This window comes from Sphaerodactylus townsendi, linkage group LG03 (assembly GCF_021028975.2).
Source record: "Sphaerodactylus townsendi isolate TG3544 linkage group LG03, MPM_Stown_v2.3, whole genome shotgun sequence".
Taxonomy (NCBI): Eukaryota; Metazoa; Chordata; class Lepidosauria; order Squamata; family Sphaerodactylidae; genus Sphaerodactylus; species Sphaerodactylus townsendi.
The window spans coordinates 33,171,420-33,186,976 of NC_059427.1; the positions used below are offsets into that span (position 1 = coordinate 33,171,420).

Sequence of the window (15,557 nt, forward strand, 5' to 3'; positions counted from 1 at the left end):
TATTTTGTGTAAAGGTGTCAGCTTACCTACACTTCATGGTATCTTCTCTGTCATCTGTCCTTACTTCCTGAGTTTTCACTCAGTTGCATTGGAAAAGAAATGGAATGAGACTTTAGTGGCAACTTCCAGCTAATTTCAACACTCATCACACTGTCCAGATTTGTTGTGAACACAAAGTTTACTTCCATAGTGTACATTTTGAGATAAATTTTTTTTTAAAAAAATAAAAAACTCACTATGTACATCTTGGTATGGAATGAAGACCCATCACGCCTCCTCATTAGATACCACACATATGAAACTGCGTTCTACTCAGACAGACCATTGGTCTATTGAGGTTAGTCTTGTCTCCACTGATTGGCAACATCTCTCCAGATTCCTGGAGGGTTTTCCGCATTACTTACGGCTTGACTCTTTTAGCCAGAGATGCTGGAGATTGAACCTAGAACATTCTGCAGGCAGAATCAATGCTTTCCAGTGAGCCACAGCTGTTCCCTCATGGTGATATACATAAAGGGAAGTAAATTAGTTTCAAACTTTACATGTTACAAATTAAACAGTTTAATATTGAGAGCACTTTCCTGAGAAAACTCACTGCATAGACCTGAGCAGGATTCTGAGTAGACCTGCTTGCACTCTAAGTTATAAATGGTAGGCACCTGTGATGTCTGTATAAGATGTACTGGTGTGATGCATCTTGTAGAGATCTTGAAAACAGTGTGGAGGAGTGGTTAAGAGTCTAATCTGGACTCTTATCTGGAGAACCGGATTAAATTACCTGCTCCTCCACATGAAGACCAATCACAGTTCTCTCAGAACTCTCTCAGCCCTGCCTGTTTCACAAGGTACTTGTTTGGGATGGGGGGGGACTGTAAGCCATTTTGAGACTCCTTAAAGGTAGAGAAATGCAGAGTATAAAAACATTCTTCTAAAGAGATGCTGTTATCTTACAGAAATGGTCAAATTATACTCATTATTTACTTTGGATCTAGTAGTATTATAGCTGTTCATCTGTTCCATTTTTATTCTGTCCCTCTTCAGGGAATCATAAACATCCCTCTCTCCATTTTATCTGCACAACAATCCCATGAATATTTTGGCTGACCCAAACTCAACTGATGAGTTTCAATTTGAGCAGGAATTTGAATTCAGATCTCCTCAGTGCTAGTGTGACTCTCTAACCACTGCATCAAACTGGCTCATAGTGTTGTAGACATCTTTTTAAATTTGCTTGATCAAATGGTGGTTTGTTCTTTCATGTCATTGTGTCAAAACCTACCTGAAATGTACCTCTTACTTGTCATAACCAACTACACACTCATATGACTTGAAGCCACATACACAAATGAGAACTCACAAGTTCCCAAGTCATTTCTGACAGACAGTGCTCCTTTGAAAATTTGCATATGTGTCTGAGTGTTTGTTTCTTGATTTCAGTTCTTCTCAGCACATGCAGTCTCTCCTGGCTGCCATCTGCTAATGCACACTGCCACCCGAAGAGAGATGGTGAAGTGCTACGCAATTCAGTCTGCTTTTCAACTCCCTGGTCTGGTTTTGCTTTAAACCCTCAGGCTTTACTTTGGACATTCCTAAACTTGTGGCAGAATGGGTTGTGGGCTGGGGGGTTCAACACCACCCCACTCCCAAGAAATTGTGCTAGACCTATTGTAAGGAGTTTTTAAAAAGGCTTCTCTTGAAGTTCTTCAGTTGTGCCCAAAACTAAAATGCCCTCTAAATCTGTATCAGGAGTTTGCTTTTGATGAAATGGGATGGGATAGAATCTCTAACCAATCTGTGCCATTAATTTTCAGTGACAGAGAAACAAAATGGAGGCATTTGAAGGTCTCGCTTAAATGACATGAGACCGTAAAAGGTATTTTATCACGATATTTCATAGGAAGAATGGAAGTGAAAGTCATACAACACAGACAGCAAGAACAGCTCATTTTCTACACTGAAAATCTCCGTTGCTTCACAGTGGGGCCCCCAAGTTTACTAGAATCTTATTCCATAGCTTATTGAGTAAAATACAACTCTCTCTGCACAGTTTATCCTGCTTGTATGAAGGCATGCCATAATCTCTCATCACATATGCTGCAGGAGGGCTACCTTTGCAATAAGCGACATCCATGTTGGAATTATTCCTCCAATAGCAAACATTCTACAAAACATTGACTTTCGTGGTCCTGGCAAAAAGATGGCCTTGTGTTTTCAGGGCCTGGAGAAAAGTGGCAAATGTAATTTTAAACCTCATGACTGATAACTCCATTTCACGATCCTAATGCTCTACCCCATGAATTTTAATCTCTCCATCAGACATAAGGGGATTCGTTGTCTCTCAAAATGGCTGGGACATTCAGCTGTCGAGACGCAAAAGACTGGATGTGCTCGAAATTGTTTCATGGAACCAACTATTTCTTCCTAGCAGCACTTCCTTTTATGAGCGAACGTTTATTTTTTTTATTGCCAAACCATAATGAGCACGACTTGAAGTCAGTCGATGTCTGATCATCCCCCCTCCGCCCCTCCCCCACCAGAAAAAAAACATCCTTTCCACAGCCACTTCTCATAATGGAAATTGCGCACAAGGCAATATATCCATCAAGAGTGGCTGGCATCCGCCAAGCTCATACAACTTTTATGCTGATTATATAAATTATGTGTTAATGAAATGCAAATTGGCTGTTGAAATCCAGTTCATTATGGTATGTTTCCAGTATGGCCCTTGGCAAAAACAGGCTGCTGCACTGTTTTAGGGAGCCACAGAGAGACGGATACGGAGGAGCAGGGTGGGCAACATCTGATGACTGGACTTTGAAGGACTCAGTGGGCAAGTGTGAAAGATGAGTAAGATGTATCTTCAAGGAAGAACATGGTTTGCATTTTGAGCAAAACGAATGTGAGGCCTATTGTGAGGAAGGGATCCAATTACTGCAGGAAATATGGGATGAGACTTATTGCTATTAAGTCACTGGGCTTTGTGATGGAATTGCCATCTTGTTGACACCACTTGACATAATTATGAAATAGTGTTGATTTAATTCTTCTTTTTGTTTAGAAAGAAAATTTTGCAGAGGCTAATTTCAATTAAGGCTAGCATACTCTATGGCTTTGAGTGAGAGCAAATCTCTAATAAATGGGAAATTAAAGCCCTAGGAAACCACTTAGTACTTTACTGCCCAATGGGAAATTGATTAGACGTAATTTCCCACTTTGGCCCATTCCTCACCCCCTGCCCCCTGTATCCCAAGGAAACCCCCCCCCCCCAGTTTTTGCAATTGTTTTCAAGCAGATAAATGGTATGATTTTGCTAGTAGGCAAAATAATTGTGGATGAAGTCTCATTATCTGTTTCCAACACGCAAGTCAAGAACATTTTCAAGAACAAAACAACTTCCCGCAAAATTACTTGCAAAAATATTTAAAAGAATAAAAGAGAAATCTGGGGAAATAACCCATGTGCTCTTAACTAATCATAAGTCCCATTGATTTCAATGGAAATAATTCACAGGCAGCTGGGAATGAAAGCCAAGTGACCGAAGCAAGTTCAAGTGATACCACTCCAGGAATTATCTTCTGTGTTCTTTTTGTTATTTTTCTTTGGGCTGAAGAGGTGAAATAAAATTATTACTTTGCCCATCACTGAGAATTTCTATTTGCAACAGTGTTACAGAAACACATCTCACCATGACATACCTCTGAAGATGCCACCCATAGATGCGGGTGAAACGTTAGGAGCAAAAACTGCCAGACCACAGCCGTGAAAACCTTCAACTATACATTGTTCTACCATTGCTCCACAGCCCCAGCCACACATAGCTGGTCTGTACAGATGGGTAGAAGACCAGTTTAAAGACAACACTGTGCCAAGTCCCATGGTTAAATGTTTTTCTATTGCCTGCATTGCATTCAAATCAAACATGAGATCACATCTGAGAATTGAGAAAAGCACAGAAAAGACAAACCAGTGATAAAGGCTAAAATGTTTTTGGTTTTAGAGATAAAACAGTTGAGTGAAGAGCGAGCGTGGCAGAGATTTATGAAATTGTGGGGGGTGGGGTTGGGAAGACTGCACTAGGAAGAAGATATTTTTTTCCTCTCTCGCTCCCATAATACAGGGGTCACCCTACAAAGCTGTTGGGCAGCAGACAACAGGGCACACTTGTTCAAGCAACACATCATTAAATCCATGAAAAAGGAATGAGATGATTTCACAGTTGATAGGCCTATCAACTGGTATTTCCAGTGATTTTTTTGGAGCCGTCAAGCAGATTTATGGTGAGCTTGTAGGGTTAACTGAATGAAATTCCCATGGTCAGAGGCAGTGAAGGGTCTCCAAACCACTTGCTGGAAGTATGAATATCAGGAAGGGCAAGATCCTTCATTTCCTGTTGGTGAGTTCCCAGAGGGATCTGACAGAACAAGGTTGCAGGACTGGGTACACCTCTTGGTCCGATCCAGCACAGCTCTTTTTATATTCTTAGGAAGTACATTTAAAAAGTACTGATAATTTTTGTGCCCCAGGACAATCTGTTAAGGGAACAGAGGACCTGAAACCCATCCTTGGGAACCATTTTATCTCGCACTCCGCGTCTGGTCACTTTTTCTAGTCATTCTGACTTTCATAAGGACATGGCTATATGTCATTGCTCAGCTTATGCAAGTTATTGATGGCCTGTGCCGCATTCAGTGTTCATTGTTTAAAAATAAACTTTAGGGTAAACTTCTTGAGAAATAAATCAAGAACTTCCTTTTATATTTCTTGTTCTCCAGGTTCTCAAAAAAGAATAATATGTTTGGATCTGGGTGAAGTGACTCATGGTTAGATCTCAATTTCATGTTTTGTTTAAAATAAAGTTAAGCTGGGTCAAGGACAAGAAGTTTAAGTTGTGTTCAAGGCTATATGAAACAGGCTAAGGAGATGATAATCACAATAATATTGTACATAGCAGTCCATAGAGTTGAGTGGGACCAAGCAACTTTTATTCAAAAATATTAAACATTTTAATGTGTCATAGGCTAAAATTGATATTAGCCAGCCAAAATGGAGATATAAGTCCCAGTGGTCTCAACTGAGACAATTAAGCAAGTACTTTATTTTTTTTTAATGAAAGAAGGTAAGTCTGACTGATAAATCATGACCATCAATTTGTTTCTACAACATTTTATATTAACATTTTCTAAAATTACATATTTGACGAGTGCTCATTCAGCGTAGACTACACACTAAAAAATGTGTATGCATATTTGGGTATATATCTCTGCTGTCGAAACAATTGTGCACGGACAGTCCCAAGGACATTTTCTTGGGAGTACGGTCTTGTCACATCCTACTACTCTTTTTTCTCTGTGGTTGCTGGTTTTCCTGCCTTAATTGAGACTGAGCAGCCTTTCAGGTATCATGTGAGGGTTTATATCTTAAGTTCTAATATTGTCCCATACTATAGCAGGTATTTCAGTGGCTTATCTGCTCAGCCCAAGAAACTCCTGCAAGGTGAAGAGAACCTTTTTAAAAAATTAAAACAACTTCCCCCTTTAAAGCCATTAGTGAACTGAGGCGGGTTCAACATCTAAAAACAAAGGTTTATTGAACACAAAGGTGAAATTAGGAACTAATCCAATAAATGGAAAACAAACATTTCTTCTGATGATGATGGTTCTGTTTCTCTCAGAGTTTGACTCTGTCCTGTGAGGGGCTTCACAAAACATGCTTTCTCCATTCACAGCAACCAAAGGTGCCTATGTTTTGGTTGCAGTAGGTTTTCTGGTGTCTCTTTTGATTTCCTCAGCTTCACATGGGCTGCTCAGCTGATAGCACTGTTACTACAGTGTGTAACAATAAGTGTTTTAACACATATTTGGGCCTCTTGCTGGCCTGAACTTGCAACATGGATCTTAAGCTGAAGAGAGACTTGCCTTGACATGCCTGCCAGTGTAAAGGCTGCCTGAGGATATCCCTAGAGTGCAATCAAGCCAGCTGCACTTAGATACTGAAGAAGCATTTGACACTCCTAAACAGACATGTAAACACAGCAGGCCAAAAGAGCTTGATGTAAACTCAGTTCCTTTTGAAAAGAAATAGGCTTGCTAAAGCCCAGGTAGTTCCTGAGATCTCCTGGATTCACAATTGATCTTCAGAAGATCAAGACCAGATCCCCCACATAAAATGGCTGCTTTGGATGCTGAGTTCTGTGGTAGTATACCCTGATGATGTCCCTCCCCTCCCAAAACCGACTCTCTCCAATCTCCAGGTGTTTTTCAACCCACAGCCGACAACCCTAAAAGGAAAGGAGAGTACCCTTCTGCTGCTATTTCTCTCCACTGCTGATCTAGACGTGCCAATCTCCAGGTGGGCCCTGAAGATCTTCCCACGTTACAATTGATACCGTTCCCCTTAAGAAGATGGCTACTTTGGAGGTAGACTCTATGGCATTGAACCTGGATGAGGTCTCTGCCCTTCCCACCCCCACCATCCTCAGGCTCCACCCCCCAATCCCCAGATATTTCCTAACCCAAAGCTGGCCACCCTAGCGCCGGGCATGCTTCCTGAATCCTCTCCAAGGAGAATGTGGCCTTTTCAAAATGAGATCCTTATTGGGGTGCTGTGTGGTTTCCGGGCTGTATGGCCGTGTCCTAGCAGCATTCTCTCCTGACGTTTCGCCTGCATCTGTGGCTGGCATCTTCAGAGGATCTGAACACGGCCATACAGCCCGGAAACCACACAGCACCCCAGTGATTCCGGCCGCGAAAGCCTTCAACAATACAGATCCTTATTGTTCAGTTTCATGACACAGGGTATTTGCAGCCAGATGCACTTGACGAGCGACACTCTCTCTCTCTTGCACAAACCCACAGGTTTTTTTCCTCATTCAAGATGATCCCTGGCACAGGGGCTCAACCGGCCATATGGCTTCCCTGTTTGCACACACTGCTGACATTCATCCACGAGAGCCCATCGAAGTGCTGCTCAGAGCTGGTCAGCAACTGCAGGGCCCCGCCAAGCAGCTGGGAAGTGAAATGCTGTGGAGCTGGGGCCTTCCTGTGCTTTGGCATCTCCACTGGATGTTCAAATTGGCAGAAGCAACACCGGAGCAGGTGCACGAGAAGAGACACTACAGTTATTAGCCTAGGAGTCCTCTATTCCTCCCTGTGAGGTCAAGAGCCGGGTCAGCAAAGAGATTAAATGCAACCCGTCCATGTAATATCCCCCTCCCATTACTCACAAGAATATGTTTCTGCAGGCTGCCTTGTGGAATGGCAACATCTGTCAGGGGTTACGACAGCATTGGCTGCGGTGTGTATTGGGGTAGTGATGCTTCGCTGAACAATGGCTATCGTTTTCCTTTCTGGACATCCGTCACCAGCACATTAGTAAACTGGGTTGTCGAAACACAGACACTGGCTTCTCACGGTTTTCTTCCAGCAAAGGGGAGAACACCTGGGTATACAACAAGCCAGAGGGAATGAACTAATTTGGAGATTGGGCTGTTGTGTGTTTTGGACCTCAGACGGTATAATGCCACTGAGGTAAAAAAAATACCTCATGAGATTTTCAGAAAGCACTGATACAAGGAAGCATTTCTTAAGGGTTCTGGAAAGATGAAGTCCCGCCCTTGGGTGTCTGAAAATAACTCTGGGAGTTGTTACGAAGGACACTGTAGGATAGGTGGCCTACCTGAGATACACTGGAATTTGGCTTGGAGTAACGAACACATCCCAGATACAAACCCATGCAAGTTTCTTGCAGAGAGTTTTATCTGGTTTTAAATCCAGTTGCACAATGAACCCTTTTAATATTTCAAATCAATGAATAGGGCCTAGCCTACTCCCTGATGCCGAAGAAAATCATTAAGGGTTCTCTGTCGCGCCTGCATGTTCCTGCTGAAGCTGCTGGACTGGAGTTAAATGGATATCTTTGCAGGCAATACTAAACTTTGCATGAAGCACTGCATCAAAGACCAAAGTCAGACTTGGGGGGGGGAGAAAAAAAGAGCCCAGTCTCAGCTTCTTTATATATATATTATGCAATAAAATATAATGGTGCCAAAGGAGGCATTAAAAGTTGTTTGAGAGGTTGCATTATATCCTCTTTACACTCCTCTCTGTGTTACTTTGACATCTCTGAATCTTAGCAAAGCAGGTTATTGGCATGAGGGTAATTACTCCACTTGTTTGTTTTTGATCTGGCAGGCAAAATAAATTGCATCTCTCTCTCTCTTTCTCATTTAAAGAGAACAGATTGCTAAACCCTGCCATTCATAAACCTCCTTTTCTGGAGGAGTTCCCTTGATTCGGTGAGGTTGTGGAAGGAATACTGTGAACAGAAACGTTCACAGATGCATGAACTTTTCCCCTTTTTTATCCCACAGAACAGGCCCTGTGCCTTATAAGCATATTATACACCCCTACATTATGCACCCGAATCCCATTGGGAAATACACTCCACCAATGTTCAAGAAAGCAGGCTGAGGATCAAGGAAACGTTGGTCTGACGTTGCGTGTGCCTACTTGGAAGGATGTCCTATAAGGTTCAGAGGGGCTTACTCCCAAGTAAACGTGCAAAGGAGAGCAGACTTCACTTCATCACTGCCTGAAAAGTATACATCTGTTAGGGGGAGACATAAACCAGTCCATTCCTGCGACTGTTCAAGTTGTTTCCATCAAATAAATGACTGAAATGCATTGTTCTTCATGTCAAATCCTAAAGGGTGAGTAAGAAACTTGGGGGAGGCAGGGCACTTTGTTCCTTCACCTTCTGCAGTCTCAGGATTAGGGGCCTGGGGTTTTATTTGGGGTAGCAGTGGGGTGGGGGGGTTAAGGCTTTTTGAATTCCGTTCAAGTAAGAGCTTATCTCAGTCTTCCAATGCAAAGCTCAGCAATCGAAGATCCATTTTGCCTATGAGTACAGGGAAGCTTTTTCAGAATATATTCCAGGAGAAGACCTTCTCTCTTCTAGACCCTTGTTTTTCAACTGGCCAGACTTCAAGAACATCCAGTTGGCTTTTCCACTGAGCCAGTGTGATGGTCTTCATTCACATGGGCCAGTCCTAGTGAATTTTTGTTGGTTACCACTGTTCAGAAAAGGTTGCCAGCAGTTATTTGTATACATCTCTAAAGTAAACATCTCTTTTTGGGGTGGCGGCGGCAATCATCTGGGATTGTTGGCAATATTTATATGATCTCCGCATGCTTTGGACACACAAAGGTGACTATAAACACTGAGTGTCCAACCTCGGGTTGAAAACAGGGAGCCTTTTTTTTAATTTCCAAGGTTCATTCCAGCTCCTTAAAGACGAACAAGATTCCCAAGGTATGAATTTCAGATATAAGTGGGGACAGATCTCCATCGCTACTGGAGTCTGGTTAAGCCAGCTGTGAAGAAGAAGAGATGGGTTTTTTATACCTGCTTTTCTCAGCCTAAAGGAGTTTCATCGTGGCTTACAAATTCCCGTCCTTTCCCCTCCCCACATCGGGCCCCTTGTGAGGTAGATGGGGTTGAGAAAGTTCTGAGAGAACTGTGACTGGCCCGAGGTCACCCGGCAGGCTTCATGTGTGGGGGTGGGGAAACAAACCTGATCCTCCATACAGTCCACCATTCTTGACCACTATGCCACAATGGAAAGCTTATACCTGGCCAGATTTGTTGGTTTGTAAGGTGTCACTGGCCTGAAATCTTGCTCCTGTGCTACAAACCAACAGGGCTGAACACCTGATCCCCTCTTAATTTCCAGAGGTTAGGTTGGCCAGCATTCATACGTGATTATGGGCATTCACTTTTGCAGTCATTCCCTAGGCAGGGGTGGTCAACCTATGGCACTCCAGATGTTCATGGACTACAATTCCCATCAGCCAATTGGCCATGCTGGCAGAGGCTTATAGGAATTGTAGTCCATGAACATCTGGAGTGCCATAGGTTGGCCACCCTGCTAGAGCTGGGGGGGAGGGGTAGGGTGATGTTCCAGTTCCTCTTGGCTGGCTAGAAACCTTGCCCGATTTCTTACAGGCATGGCAACAAAGCTCGGTATCCACACAGGGAGGCCGCCTTTCTCCGCTAACTGATGCCCTTCTCTCCACCTCCCTCCCTCCCTCCCTCGCCGAAAAGTTGTCTTCCCACTCCCGGCTCCTGCTGCCTGCCAAGCGTTTCCCCGCCCTCTCTTCCCAGAGATGCGGGCACCCAAGTGGGCTGGTCGGGCATAAAACACCCCGACCTTGTTGAGATCTGAAAGCAGCCCCCCCTTGGTGGAGGGCGCACACCTGGGCAGGTGCGAGGCAGGTGCGAGGCAGCGGCAATTGCGGGGGAGGGGGATGTCCCTTTAAGGAGTGGTGTCCTCGGCGCAGAGCCGGGGCTTGCCCCACCCCCCACCCCCCACCCCCCACCCCCGTTCTGCTTGGATTCGGCGCCGCTAGGAGAGGCGCTGGTGGACCAGCCCCGCGATCCTCCTCTGCTTAAGCGCCCGGCAGCGACCGATGCGCTCCAGACCGCCGCCGAGGGCTCGGCCGAGATGACGGGAAAGGGACGGTGAGCGGCTGGGCAGCGGAGCGACTTTTCTGACGGATGTGTCTGCCTCGACTCTGGGAATAGGATTGGCAGCCGCCGCCGAGGAAGGAGAGTCGGGATCTCTTTCTCTCGGGCTGGATCTCTCTCCCCGCTTGAAATCGAGGAGATCGGGATCAGGCAGATTGCCGGCGGAGCTGCTTTGACACCCCCCCACCCCGGCCCCCCCAATCCCCGATCGCGGTGCAGATGGATTTGAACCAGCGCTAAAGCTTTCCAATGAACGCTCCCCGAGCCCGCTGCTTTGGGTCGGATCACTCAGGTAAGGGGATGCGCAAAGTCGCCCTCGAGAGGAGACCTGGCGGGGGTCGTGCCTACTCCGGAGCCTCTTTTCCTATGGGAAAGCCGGAGGTGGGGAGGGAGGGGGACAGAGTAAGAGAAGGTCCGGCCAGACCCCGGGGGGGGGGGGACGCCAGCCAGGAGGGTGGGCTTGAGCCCCACTGAGCAGAGGCGGGCGGGCTGGAAAGTCCTGGGGGAGCCTGGCCCCCATGGCCGGGATGCGAGATCGCAGCCCGGGAGGCGGCGGGAAGTTTCCCGCTTCTGCCTCGCTGGCCTCTTTTCTGTTGGGCAAAGTTCGGGTGAAACCGGGACACCGCCCGCCTTCCCTTTTCCCTGTTCACCTTTCTAGGGCGAGAGTGCCAGAAATAGAAGGGCAGAGAGCGAGAGCGAGCTTCTGGGAAGCAGCCGGCGGCCACTCGCCTCTTTTGGAAAGGCAGCAACCAACCCCCGAGAGTGCTTCCTTGATGTTCCCTTCGGAGGGCGGGCTGGCCGCTGCAAAAGTCCACCGCGGGGAGGGGGGGACTATCTATCCCCGCGGAGACCTCTCCGGCAGGAGACGGGGAGCTGCCGGAAAAAGTTCTGGCTGCTGCTCCACGCTGCCCCCTCCTCTCAAAAAAAGAGATCTGGGTTCGAATCCTACCGGGCCGATTCCCGGGCCTCCTTGCCTGGGTTTGAGCCGGCGGGCTGCGATGGATCTCCGCGGACACGCCTTGAGAATGAGCCGAAGCCCCACCCCGCCACTCCTCCCCAAAGCAGAGAGAGATTTCCTCGTGTGTTTGTATATGGACATCCGCATCGATTTGAGTCCCCCCCTCCACCTCCTCCCCAACTCAGACAGGGTCTTTCTCATAAGGAGACCCATTCGATCTGGTCTCCCTCCCCTCCCAGGGCCGGGGTGCCGCGGATCGGGTGGCGGGAGAGCGAATGCCCCCTTGCCATTGGCTGGCCAAGTCGCCTGCCCGAAGTTTGATGAATTTGGCTGTGGGCGGGGGAGCGGGTTAGGTGAAGGGCCTGGCTGGGTCGGCCGTCGAGTTGGGAATCGGACCAGCCTGGCCGGGCTTTGGGGAGAGCCACTTGGGATGTCCATCGAGGAGGAGGGGGGAGACGTTCGGCAACCCGAGCTGAGCCGGTAGAAATGGAAACGCGCCCCTCTGGAGAGTCTCTAGTAGCAGGGATGGGACGATGTGCTTGTTTAGGGCCAGGGAAGGAGATGAGAGTGTTCAGGGATGGGAATCTGGCTTGGCCAAGAGGGAGGGCTTTCTGGACCGCCCTTGCCTTCCTTCACCCAAGACCTCCTCTCCCCTTTTCTGACCTGGGAAATCTACTCTCATCTCACTCACAAGTGTTCCTTAGACAAGCCTCGACCCAAGAGAAGGAAACTGGGGGAGATTACAGGAACACAGTTCTGACAAAACAATGTCTTTGCTTAGCAGACAGCGTCGTGATGAAAAATTCATGGCCCTTTGACGTTCAAAACAAATGCAGTGCCTGCCGGAGAGGAGGAGAGACTTCCTGGGTCCTTGGGAAGGGAAAAGAGCCGGCTTAAAAAAGGATCCCGGCACTTCGGGAAGAGTTAATGGCTTAAGGGAGTTCCGCGCTGATCCACCCGAGTCTCCCCTCTCCCTCTAGGTTAAATCTTCACCCTCAGGTTGCCATGAAACGGTTAAAAACAAAGGATGCTCCCTCATCCGCACGTGCTGCTCCAGAATGGAAGGCTAACAAATAGGAACGGCCTGGGAGAATCCCCCCACCATGCCTGGTACTGGAACAAGTGTGATTCCAGTCTGCAGGCTGGCAAATACAGGGCACCCTTTAAGAGATTTTTCCCTGCCTGAGGAAACCACATCTAGATGATTCGCCCCAATCGGAAGGAAACAAGAGCTGTGCTTCAGATGCTACACTTTGTTTAGCTCTGTGCACACTGAATGGGAAACGGCCACGAAACACACAAAGGAGCCTGGGTTTCTATGCCAGGATGTCTTTTGGGGCACTTTGAAGACCCGCTAATATATTCCGATGAGTTTTCGGTGGCTCAGACCTCTTTCAGCTGCATCTTAGCTTCTATTAACCCCGAGCTTCTTTTAGCCACAATTTCATTTGAGCTGCTGAATTATTGAAAGTTAATCTTTAGCAGCAGATATCTTCCCTGCATTCTTTCGGATGGGATCTTCTGTAGTCTTCAGGCCACTGTAAGGGGGGGGGGGGGAGAGAAACTCACCAAGGACTTGTTCCAATGTGGTTTCAGATGTGGTTCAGTCTCTGAATGGAGGCTGCGTGTGAGTTGGGCTGCGGATGCTCACTCTCGCCTCCTGTTTCCCTTAGAGAATGGCAATGGTTTCTGCAATGTCCTGGGTCCTGTATTTGTGGATAAGTGCCTGCGCCGTCCTGCTCTGCCAGGGGTCTTTTCATCACACCTTCCAGCAGCATCACCTTCACAGACCAGGTAGGACCAATCACATGGCAGATCCATTCCAGTCACTTCGGGCGCTGGCCTCTTTTGCAACGGAGGTGTATGACTGGCATGCATGTGTGATGGATAAGCATCTTATTTGTAAAGGTTTAGGAGTTGCTTTCTGCTGGGATAGTGTAACCACCTGGCTGTTTGCCACCCCAGGGTTGAAATCTTCTTCTTGTTTAGAAAGGTGTCATTGTTGTGTGTTTTCAGCTCTTGGGGTTTTTTTTTCAAAGGAACCACCCAGGGAAATCCATTATAATTATAATTAAGCCTTTCTCTTATTATCCTTCTGTGTTTGCGTGAGTACTTAGAGAACAACACGTTTCCTCCTGTGGAGAAAGCCAGGACTTCTTGTATTTGATGTGCATTTGCCAGTTGAGGCACCAAGTTCCACATGCGAAACATAAACCATCTAGCCCTTGCAAGTGGATATGCCGTGTTCCTGTATTTGGGGAACTGGAGGGAAATTTGGAAATGGATGGTATATTTGTTTTTCTCTGGTATATTTTCTGTAATACTGGCAGAATGCAAAAGGGGCTCACCAAAGTGAGCTGCCCTTCCAGCAGGCCCCCTGTTGAAGTGTTAGCTGCCTAGTGTGTGTGTGTGTGTGTATTTGTGTGTATTTGTGTGTGTGTGGGTATGGAATTACCTTGATGGTGAGATTCTGCCTGTAATTGGTCTTATACTGTTGTTTGTGGCCATTGTGGGTGATAAGGTGAATGACATTTTCGACTATCAGTTGTACAACGTGATGCTTGATGTCTGAATGCACAAAAAATGGTGTGTGTGTGAGTAATAGCAATTGATTAAGGTAAAATTGAGCCTAAGACATTTTATTACGTTGCCATTCCTCAAGTGGGAAATCAACAAAGTAATATTTCATGAGTAGTTTGGAACTTGCTCCATCGGTTCACTCTCACGGAAGTGATCAATGATCTGGAAGCCTTCCAGAGGGGTAAATGCAGGAGAGCGCAGCAGCCAAAGCAACACAGTCTGGTGGCACCTTCAAGATGTGCATAATTTATCACAGCAGCAGTTTTGTGAGCCTGCACTGGCGGCACCAGAAGCATGAAGTGTTATGTCCAGTTGGCAGAAAGACAGTGAAAGTACCCAACAGTTTGTTAAATGCTTTTAAAATCTATAAAAGGCTGCAGTATTCCTTCCTGAGATCTCATTTGTTAACATTTCAAAGGTGCAAAATACTAATATGTTAAAAATTTTCATTATTAAAAGCTGTTTGAATCAGTGACGGTGGATTGATAAAATCATGGCATTATCTGCCCAGGTCTATGAGAATATGGCTAAGACTCCAAAGATATAGCAGGCAATCTCTAGTTATGGTTGGATATGACAGGAGCCATCAAAGACCTCCCCTTCCCCAAGCTGTTCTCCAGGCCAGAAAGGAATAACTCAGAAACCACCTGACTTGCAACTGCATTGCTTTGACTTCTGACAAAGTATATGGATTGGTGTTTGAAAAGGATCCTGTAGAAATGATGCTCTAAGAACTTCTCATGGGTGAGCCATTGAGCACAACTGTGCTCTTAGTGTATCCTTACATACCCCCTCAGTACTTGTGGAGGAAAAGAAACCTCATGGATTGTGGCGTATGCCCCATGCTGTGAGTCTCAAACTGTGATTTCTCATGCCTGTCTTCTTCCTTCAATACTTGCCAATCATTTTAATAGCCAAGATGTAGAATAACCCATTTGGATGTCTTTCTTTGGATGTCATCTCAGGAAGTAGTAAACCAAGCACTGTTTGCGAGTGAACGGGACTCGAATTGCCGCCAATGTTGTGATGGCAGCCGTGGATGGCACAGTGAATAAACAAGACAGTAAATAAATAAATAGTCCAAAGGGAAATGTAATCTCATTTCTGCACAATCAGTTGAAGCAAGTGACATGATGAGAAAAAAAGTGAAGGATAGACATTTCGGCGCTTTGCAGCATTTGCCTAAGCTTGAAAAATCGGCTCCTTTATGAAGCTCGAAGAGTAGGATGCTGGGTGCATACAAAGTATTGAGGAAATGGGACATATGACAAATCTTTCGCAGGGGTGGGAGACAGACAGAGGGAAGGTTTTACAGCTGCCTCATCACCTGCTTAGGAACAGCAGAGCATTCCCGCTTGTGAGATTTTTGCAGGCAGCCAACCTGCACCCTACTTGAGTAAGATTGATGGTGTTCTCGTCCCAGGCAGCCAATTTTGGTCTCTCAAGAAATAATCCTCTGCGTTGACAGATGAGTGGCATCTGATGGGGATACTCA

At 46.3% G+C, this 15,557-nt stretch overlaps 1 protein-coding gene across 2 annotated transcripts in view; it reads left to right on the plus strand.

Moving 5' to 3' along the window:
• Nucleotides 1-10,155: 10,155 nt before the first annotated feature.
• TAFA1 (TAFA chemokine like family member 1) overlaps nucleotides 10,156-15,557 on the plus strand; it is a 434,625-nt gene continuing 429,223 nt past the window's right edge. Inside the window, exons 1-2 of one of the 2 annotated variants that reach the window (XM_048490599.1) lie at nucleotides 10,156-10,816; nucleotides 13,156-13,276. In XM_048490599.1, the coding sequence (XP_048346556.1) occupies nucleotides 13,159-13,276 (118 nt within the window). In that variant the 5' untranslated portion in view covers nucleotides 10,156-10,816; nucleotides 13,156-13,158. The remainder of the gene's footprint in view (nucleotides 10,817-13,155; nucleotides 13,277-15,557) is intronic. The other variant, XM_048490598.1, reaches the window with a different exon arrangement.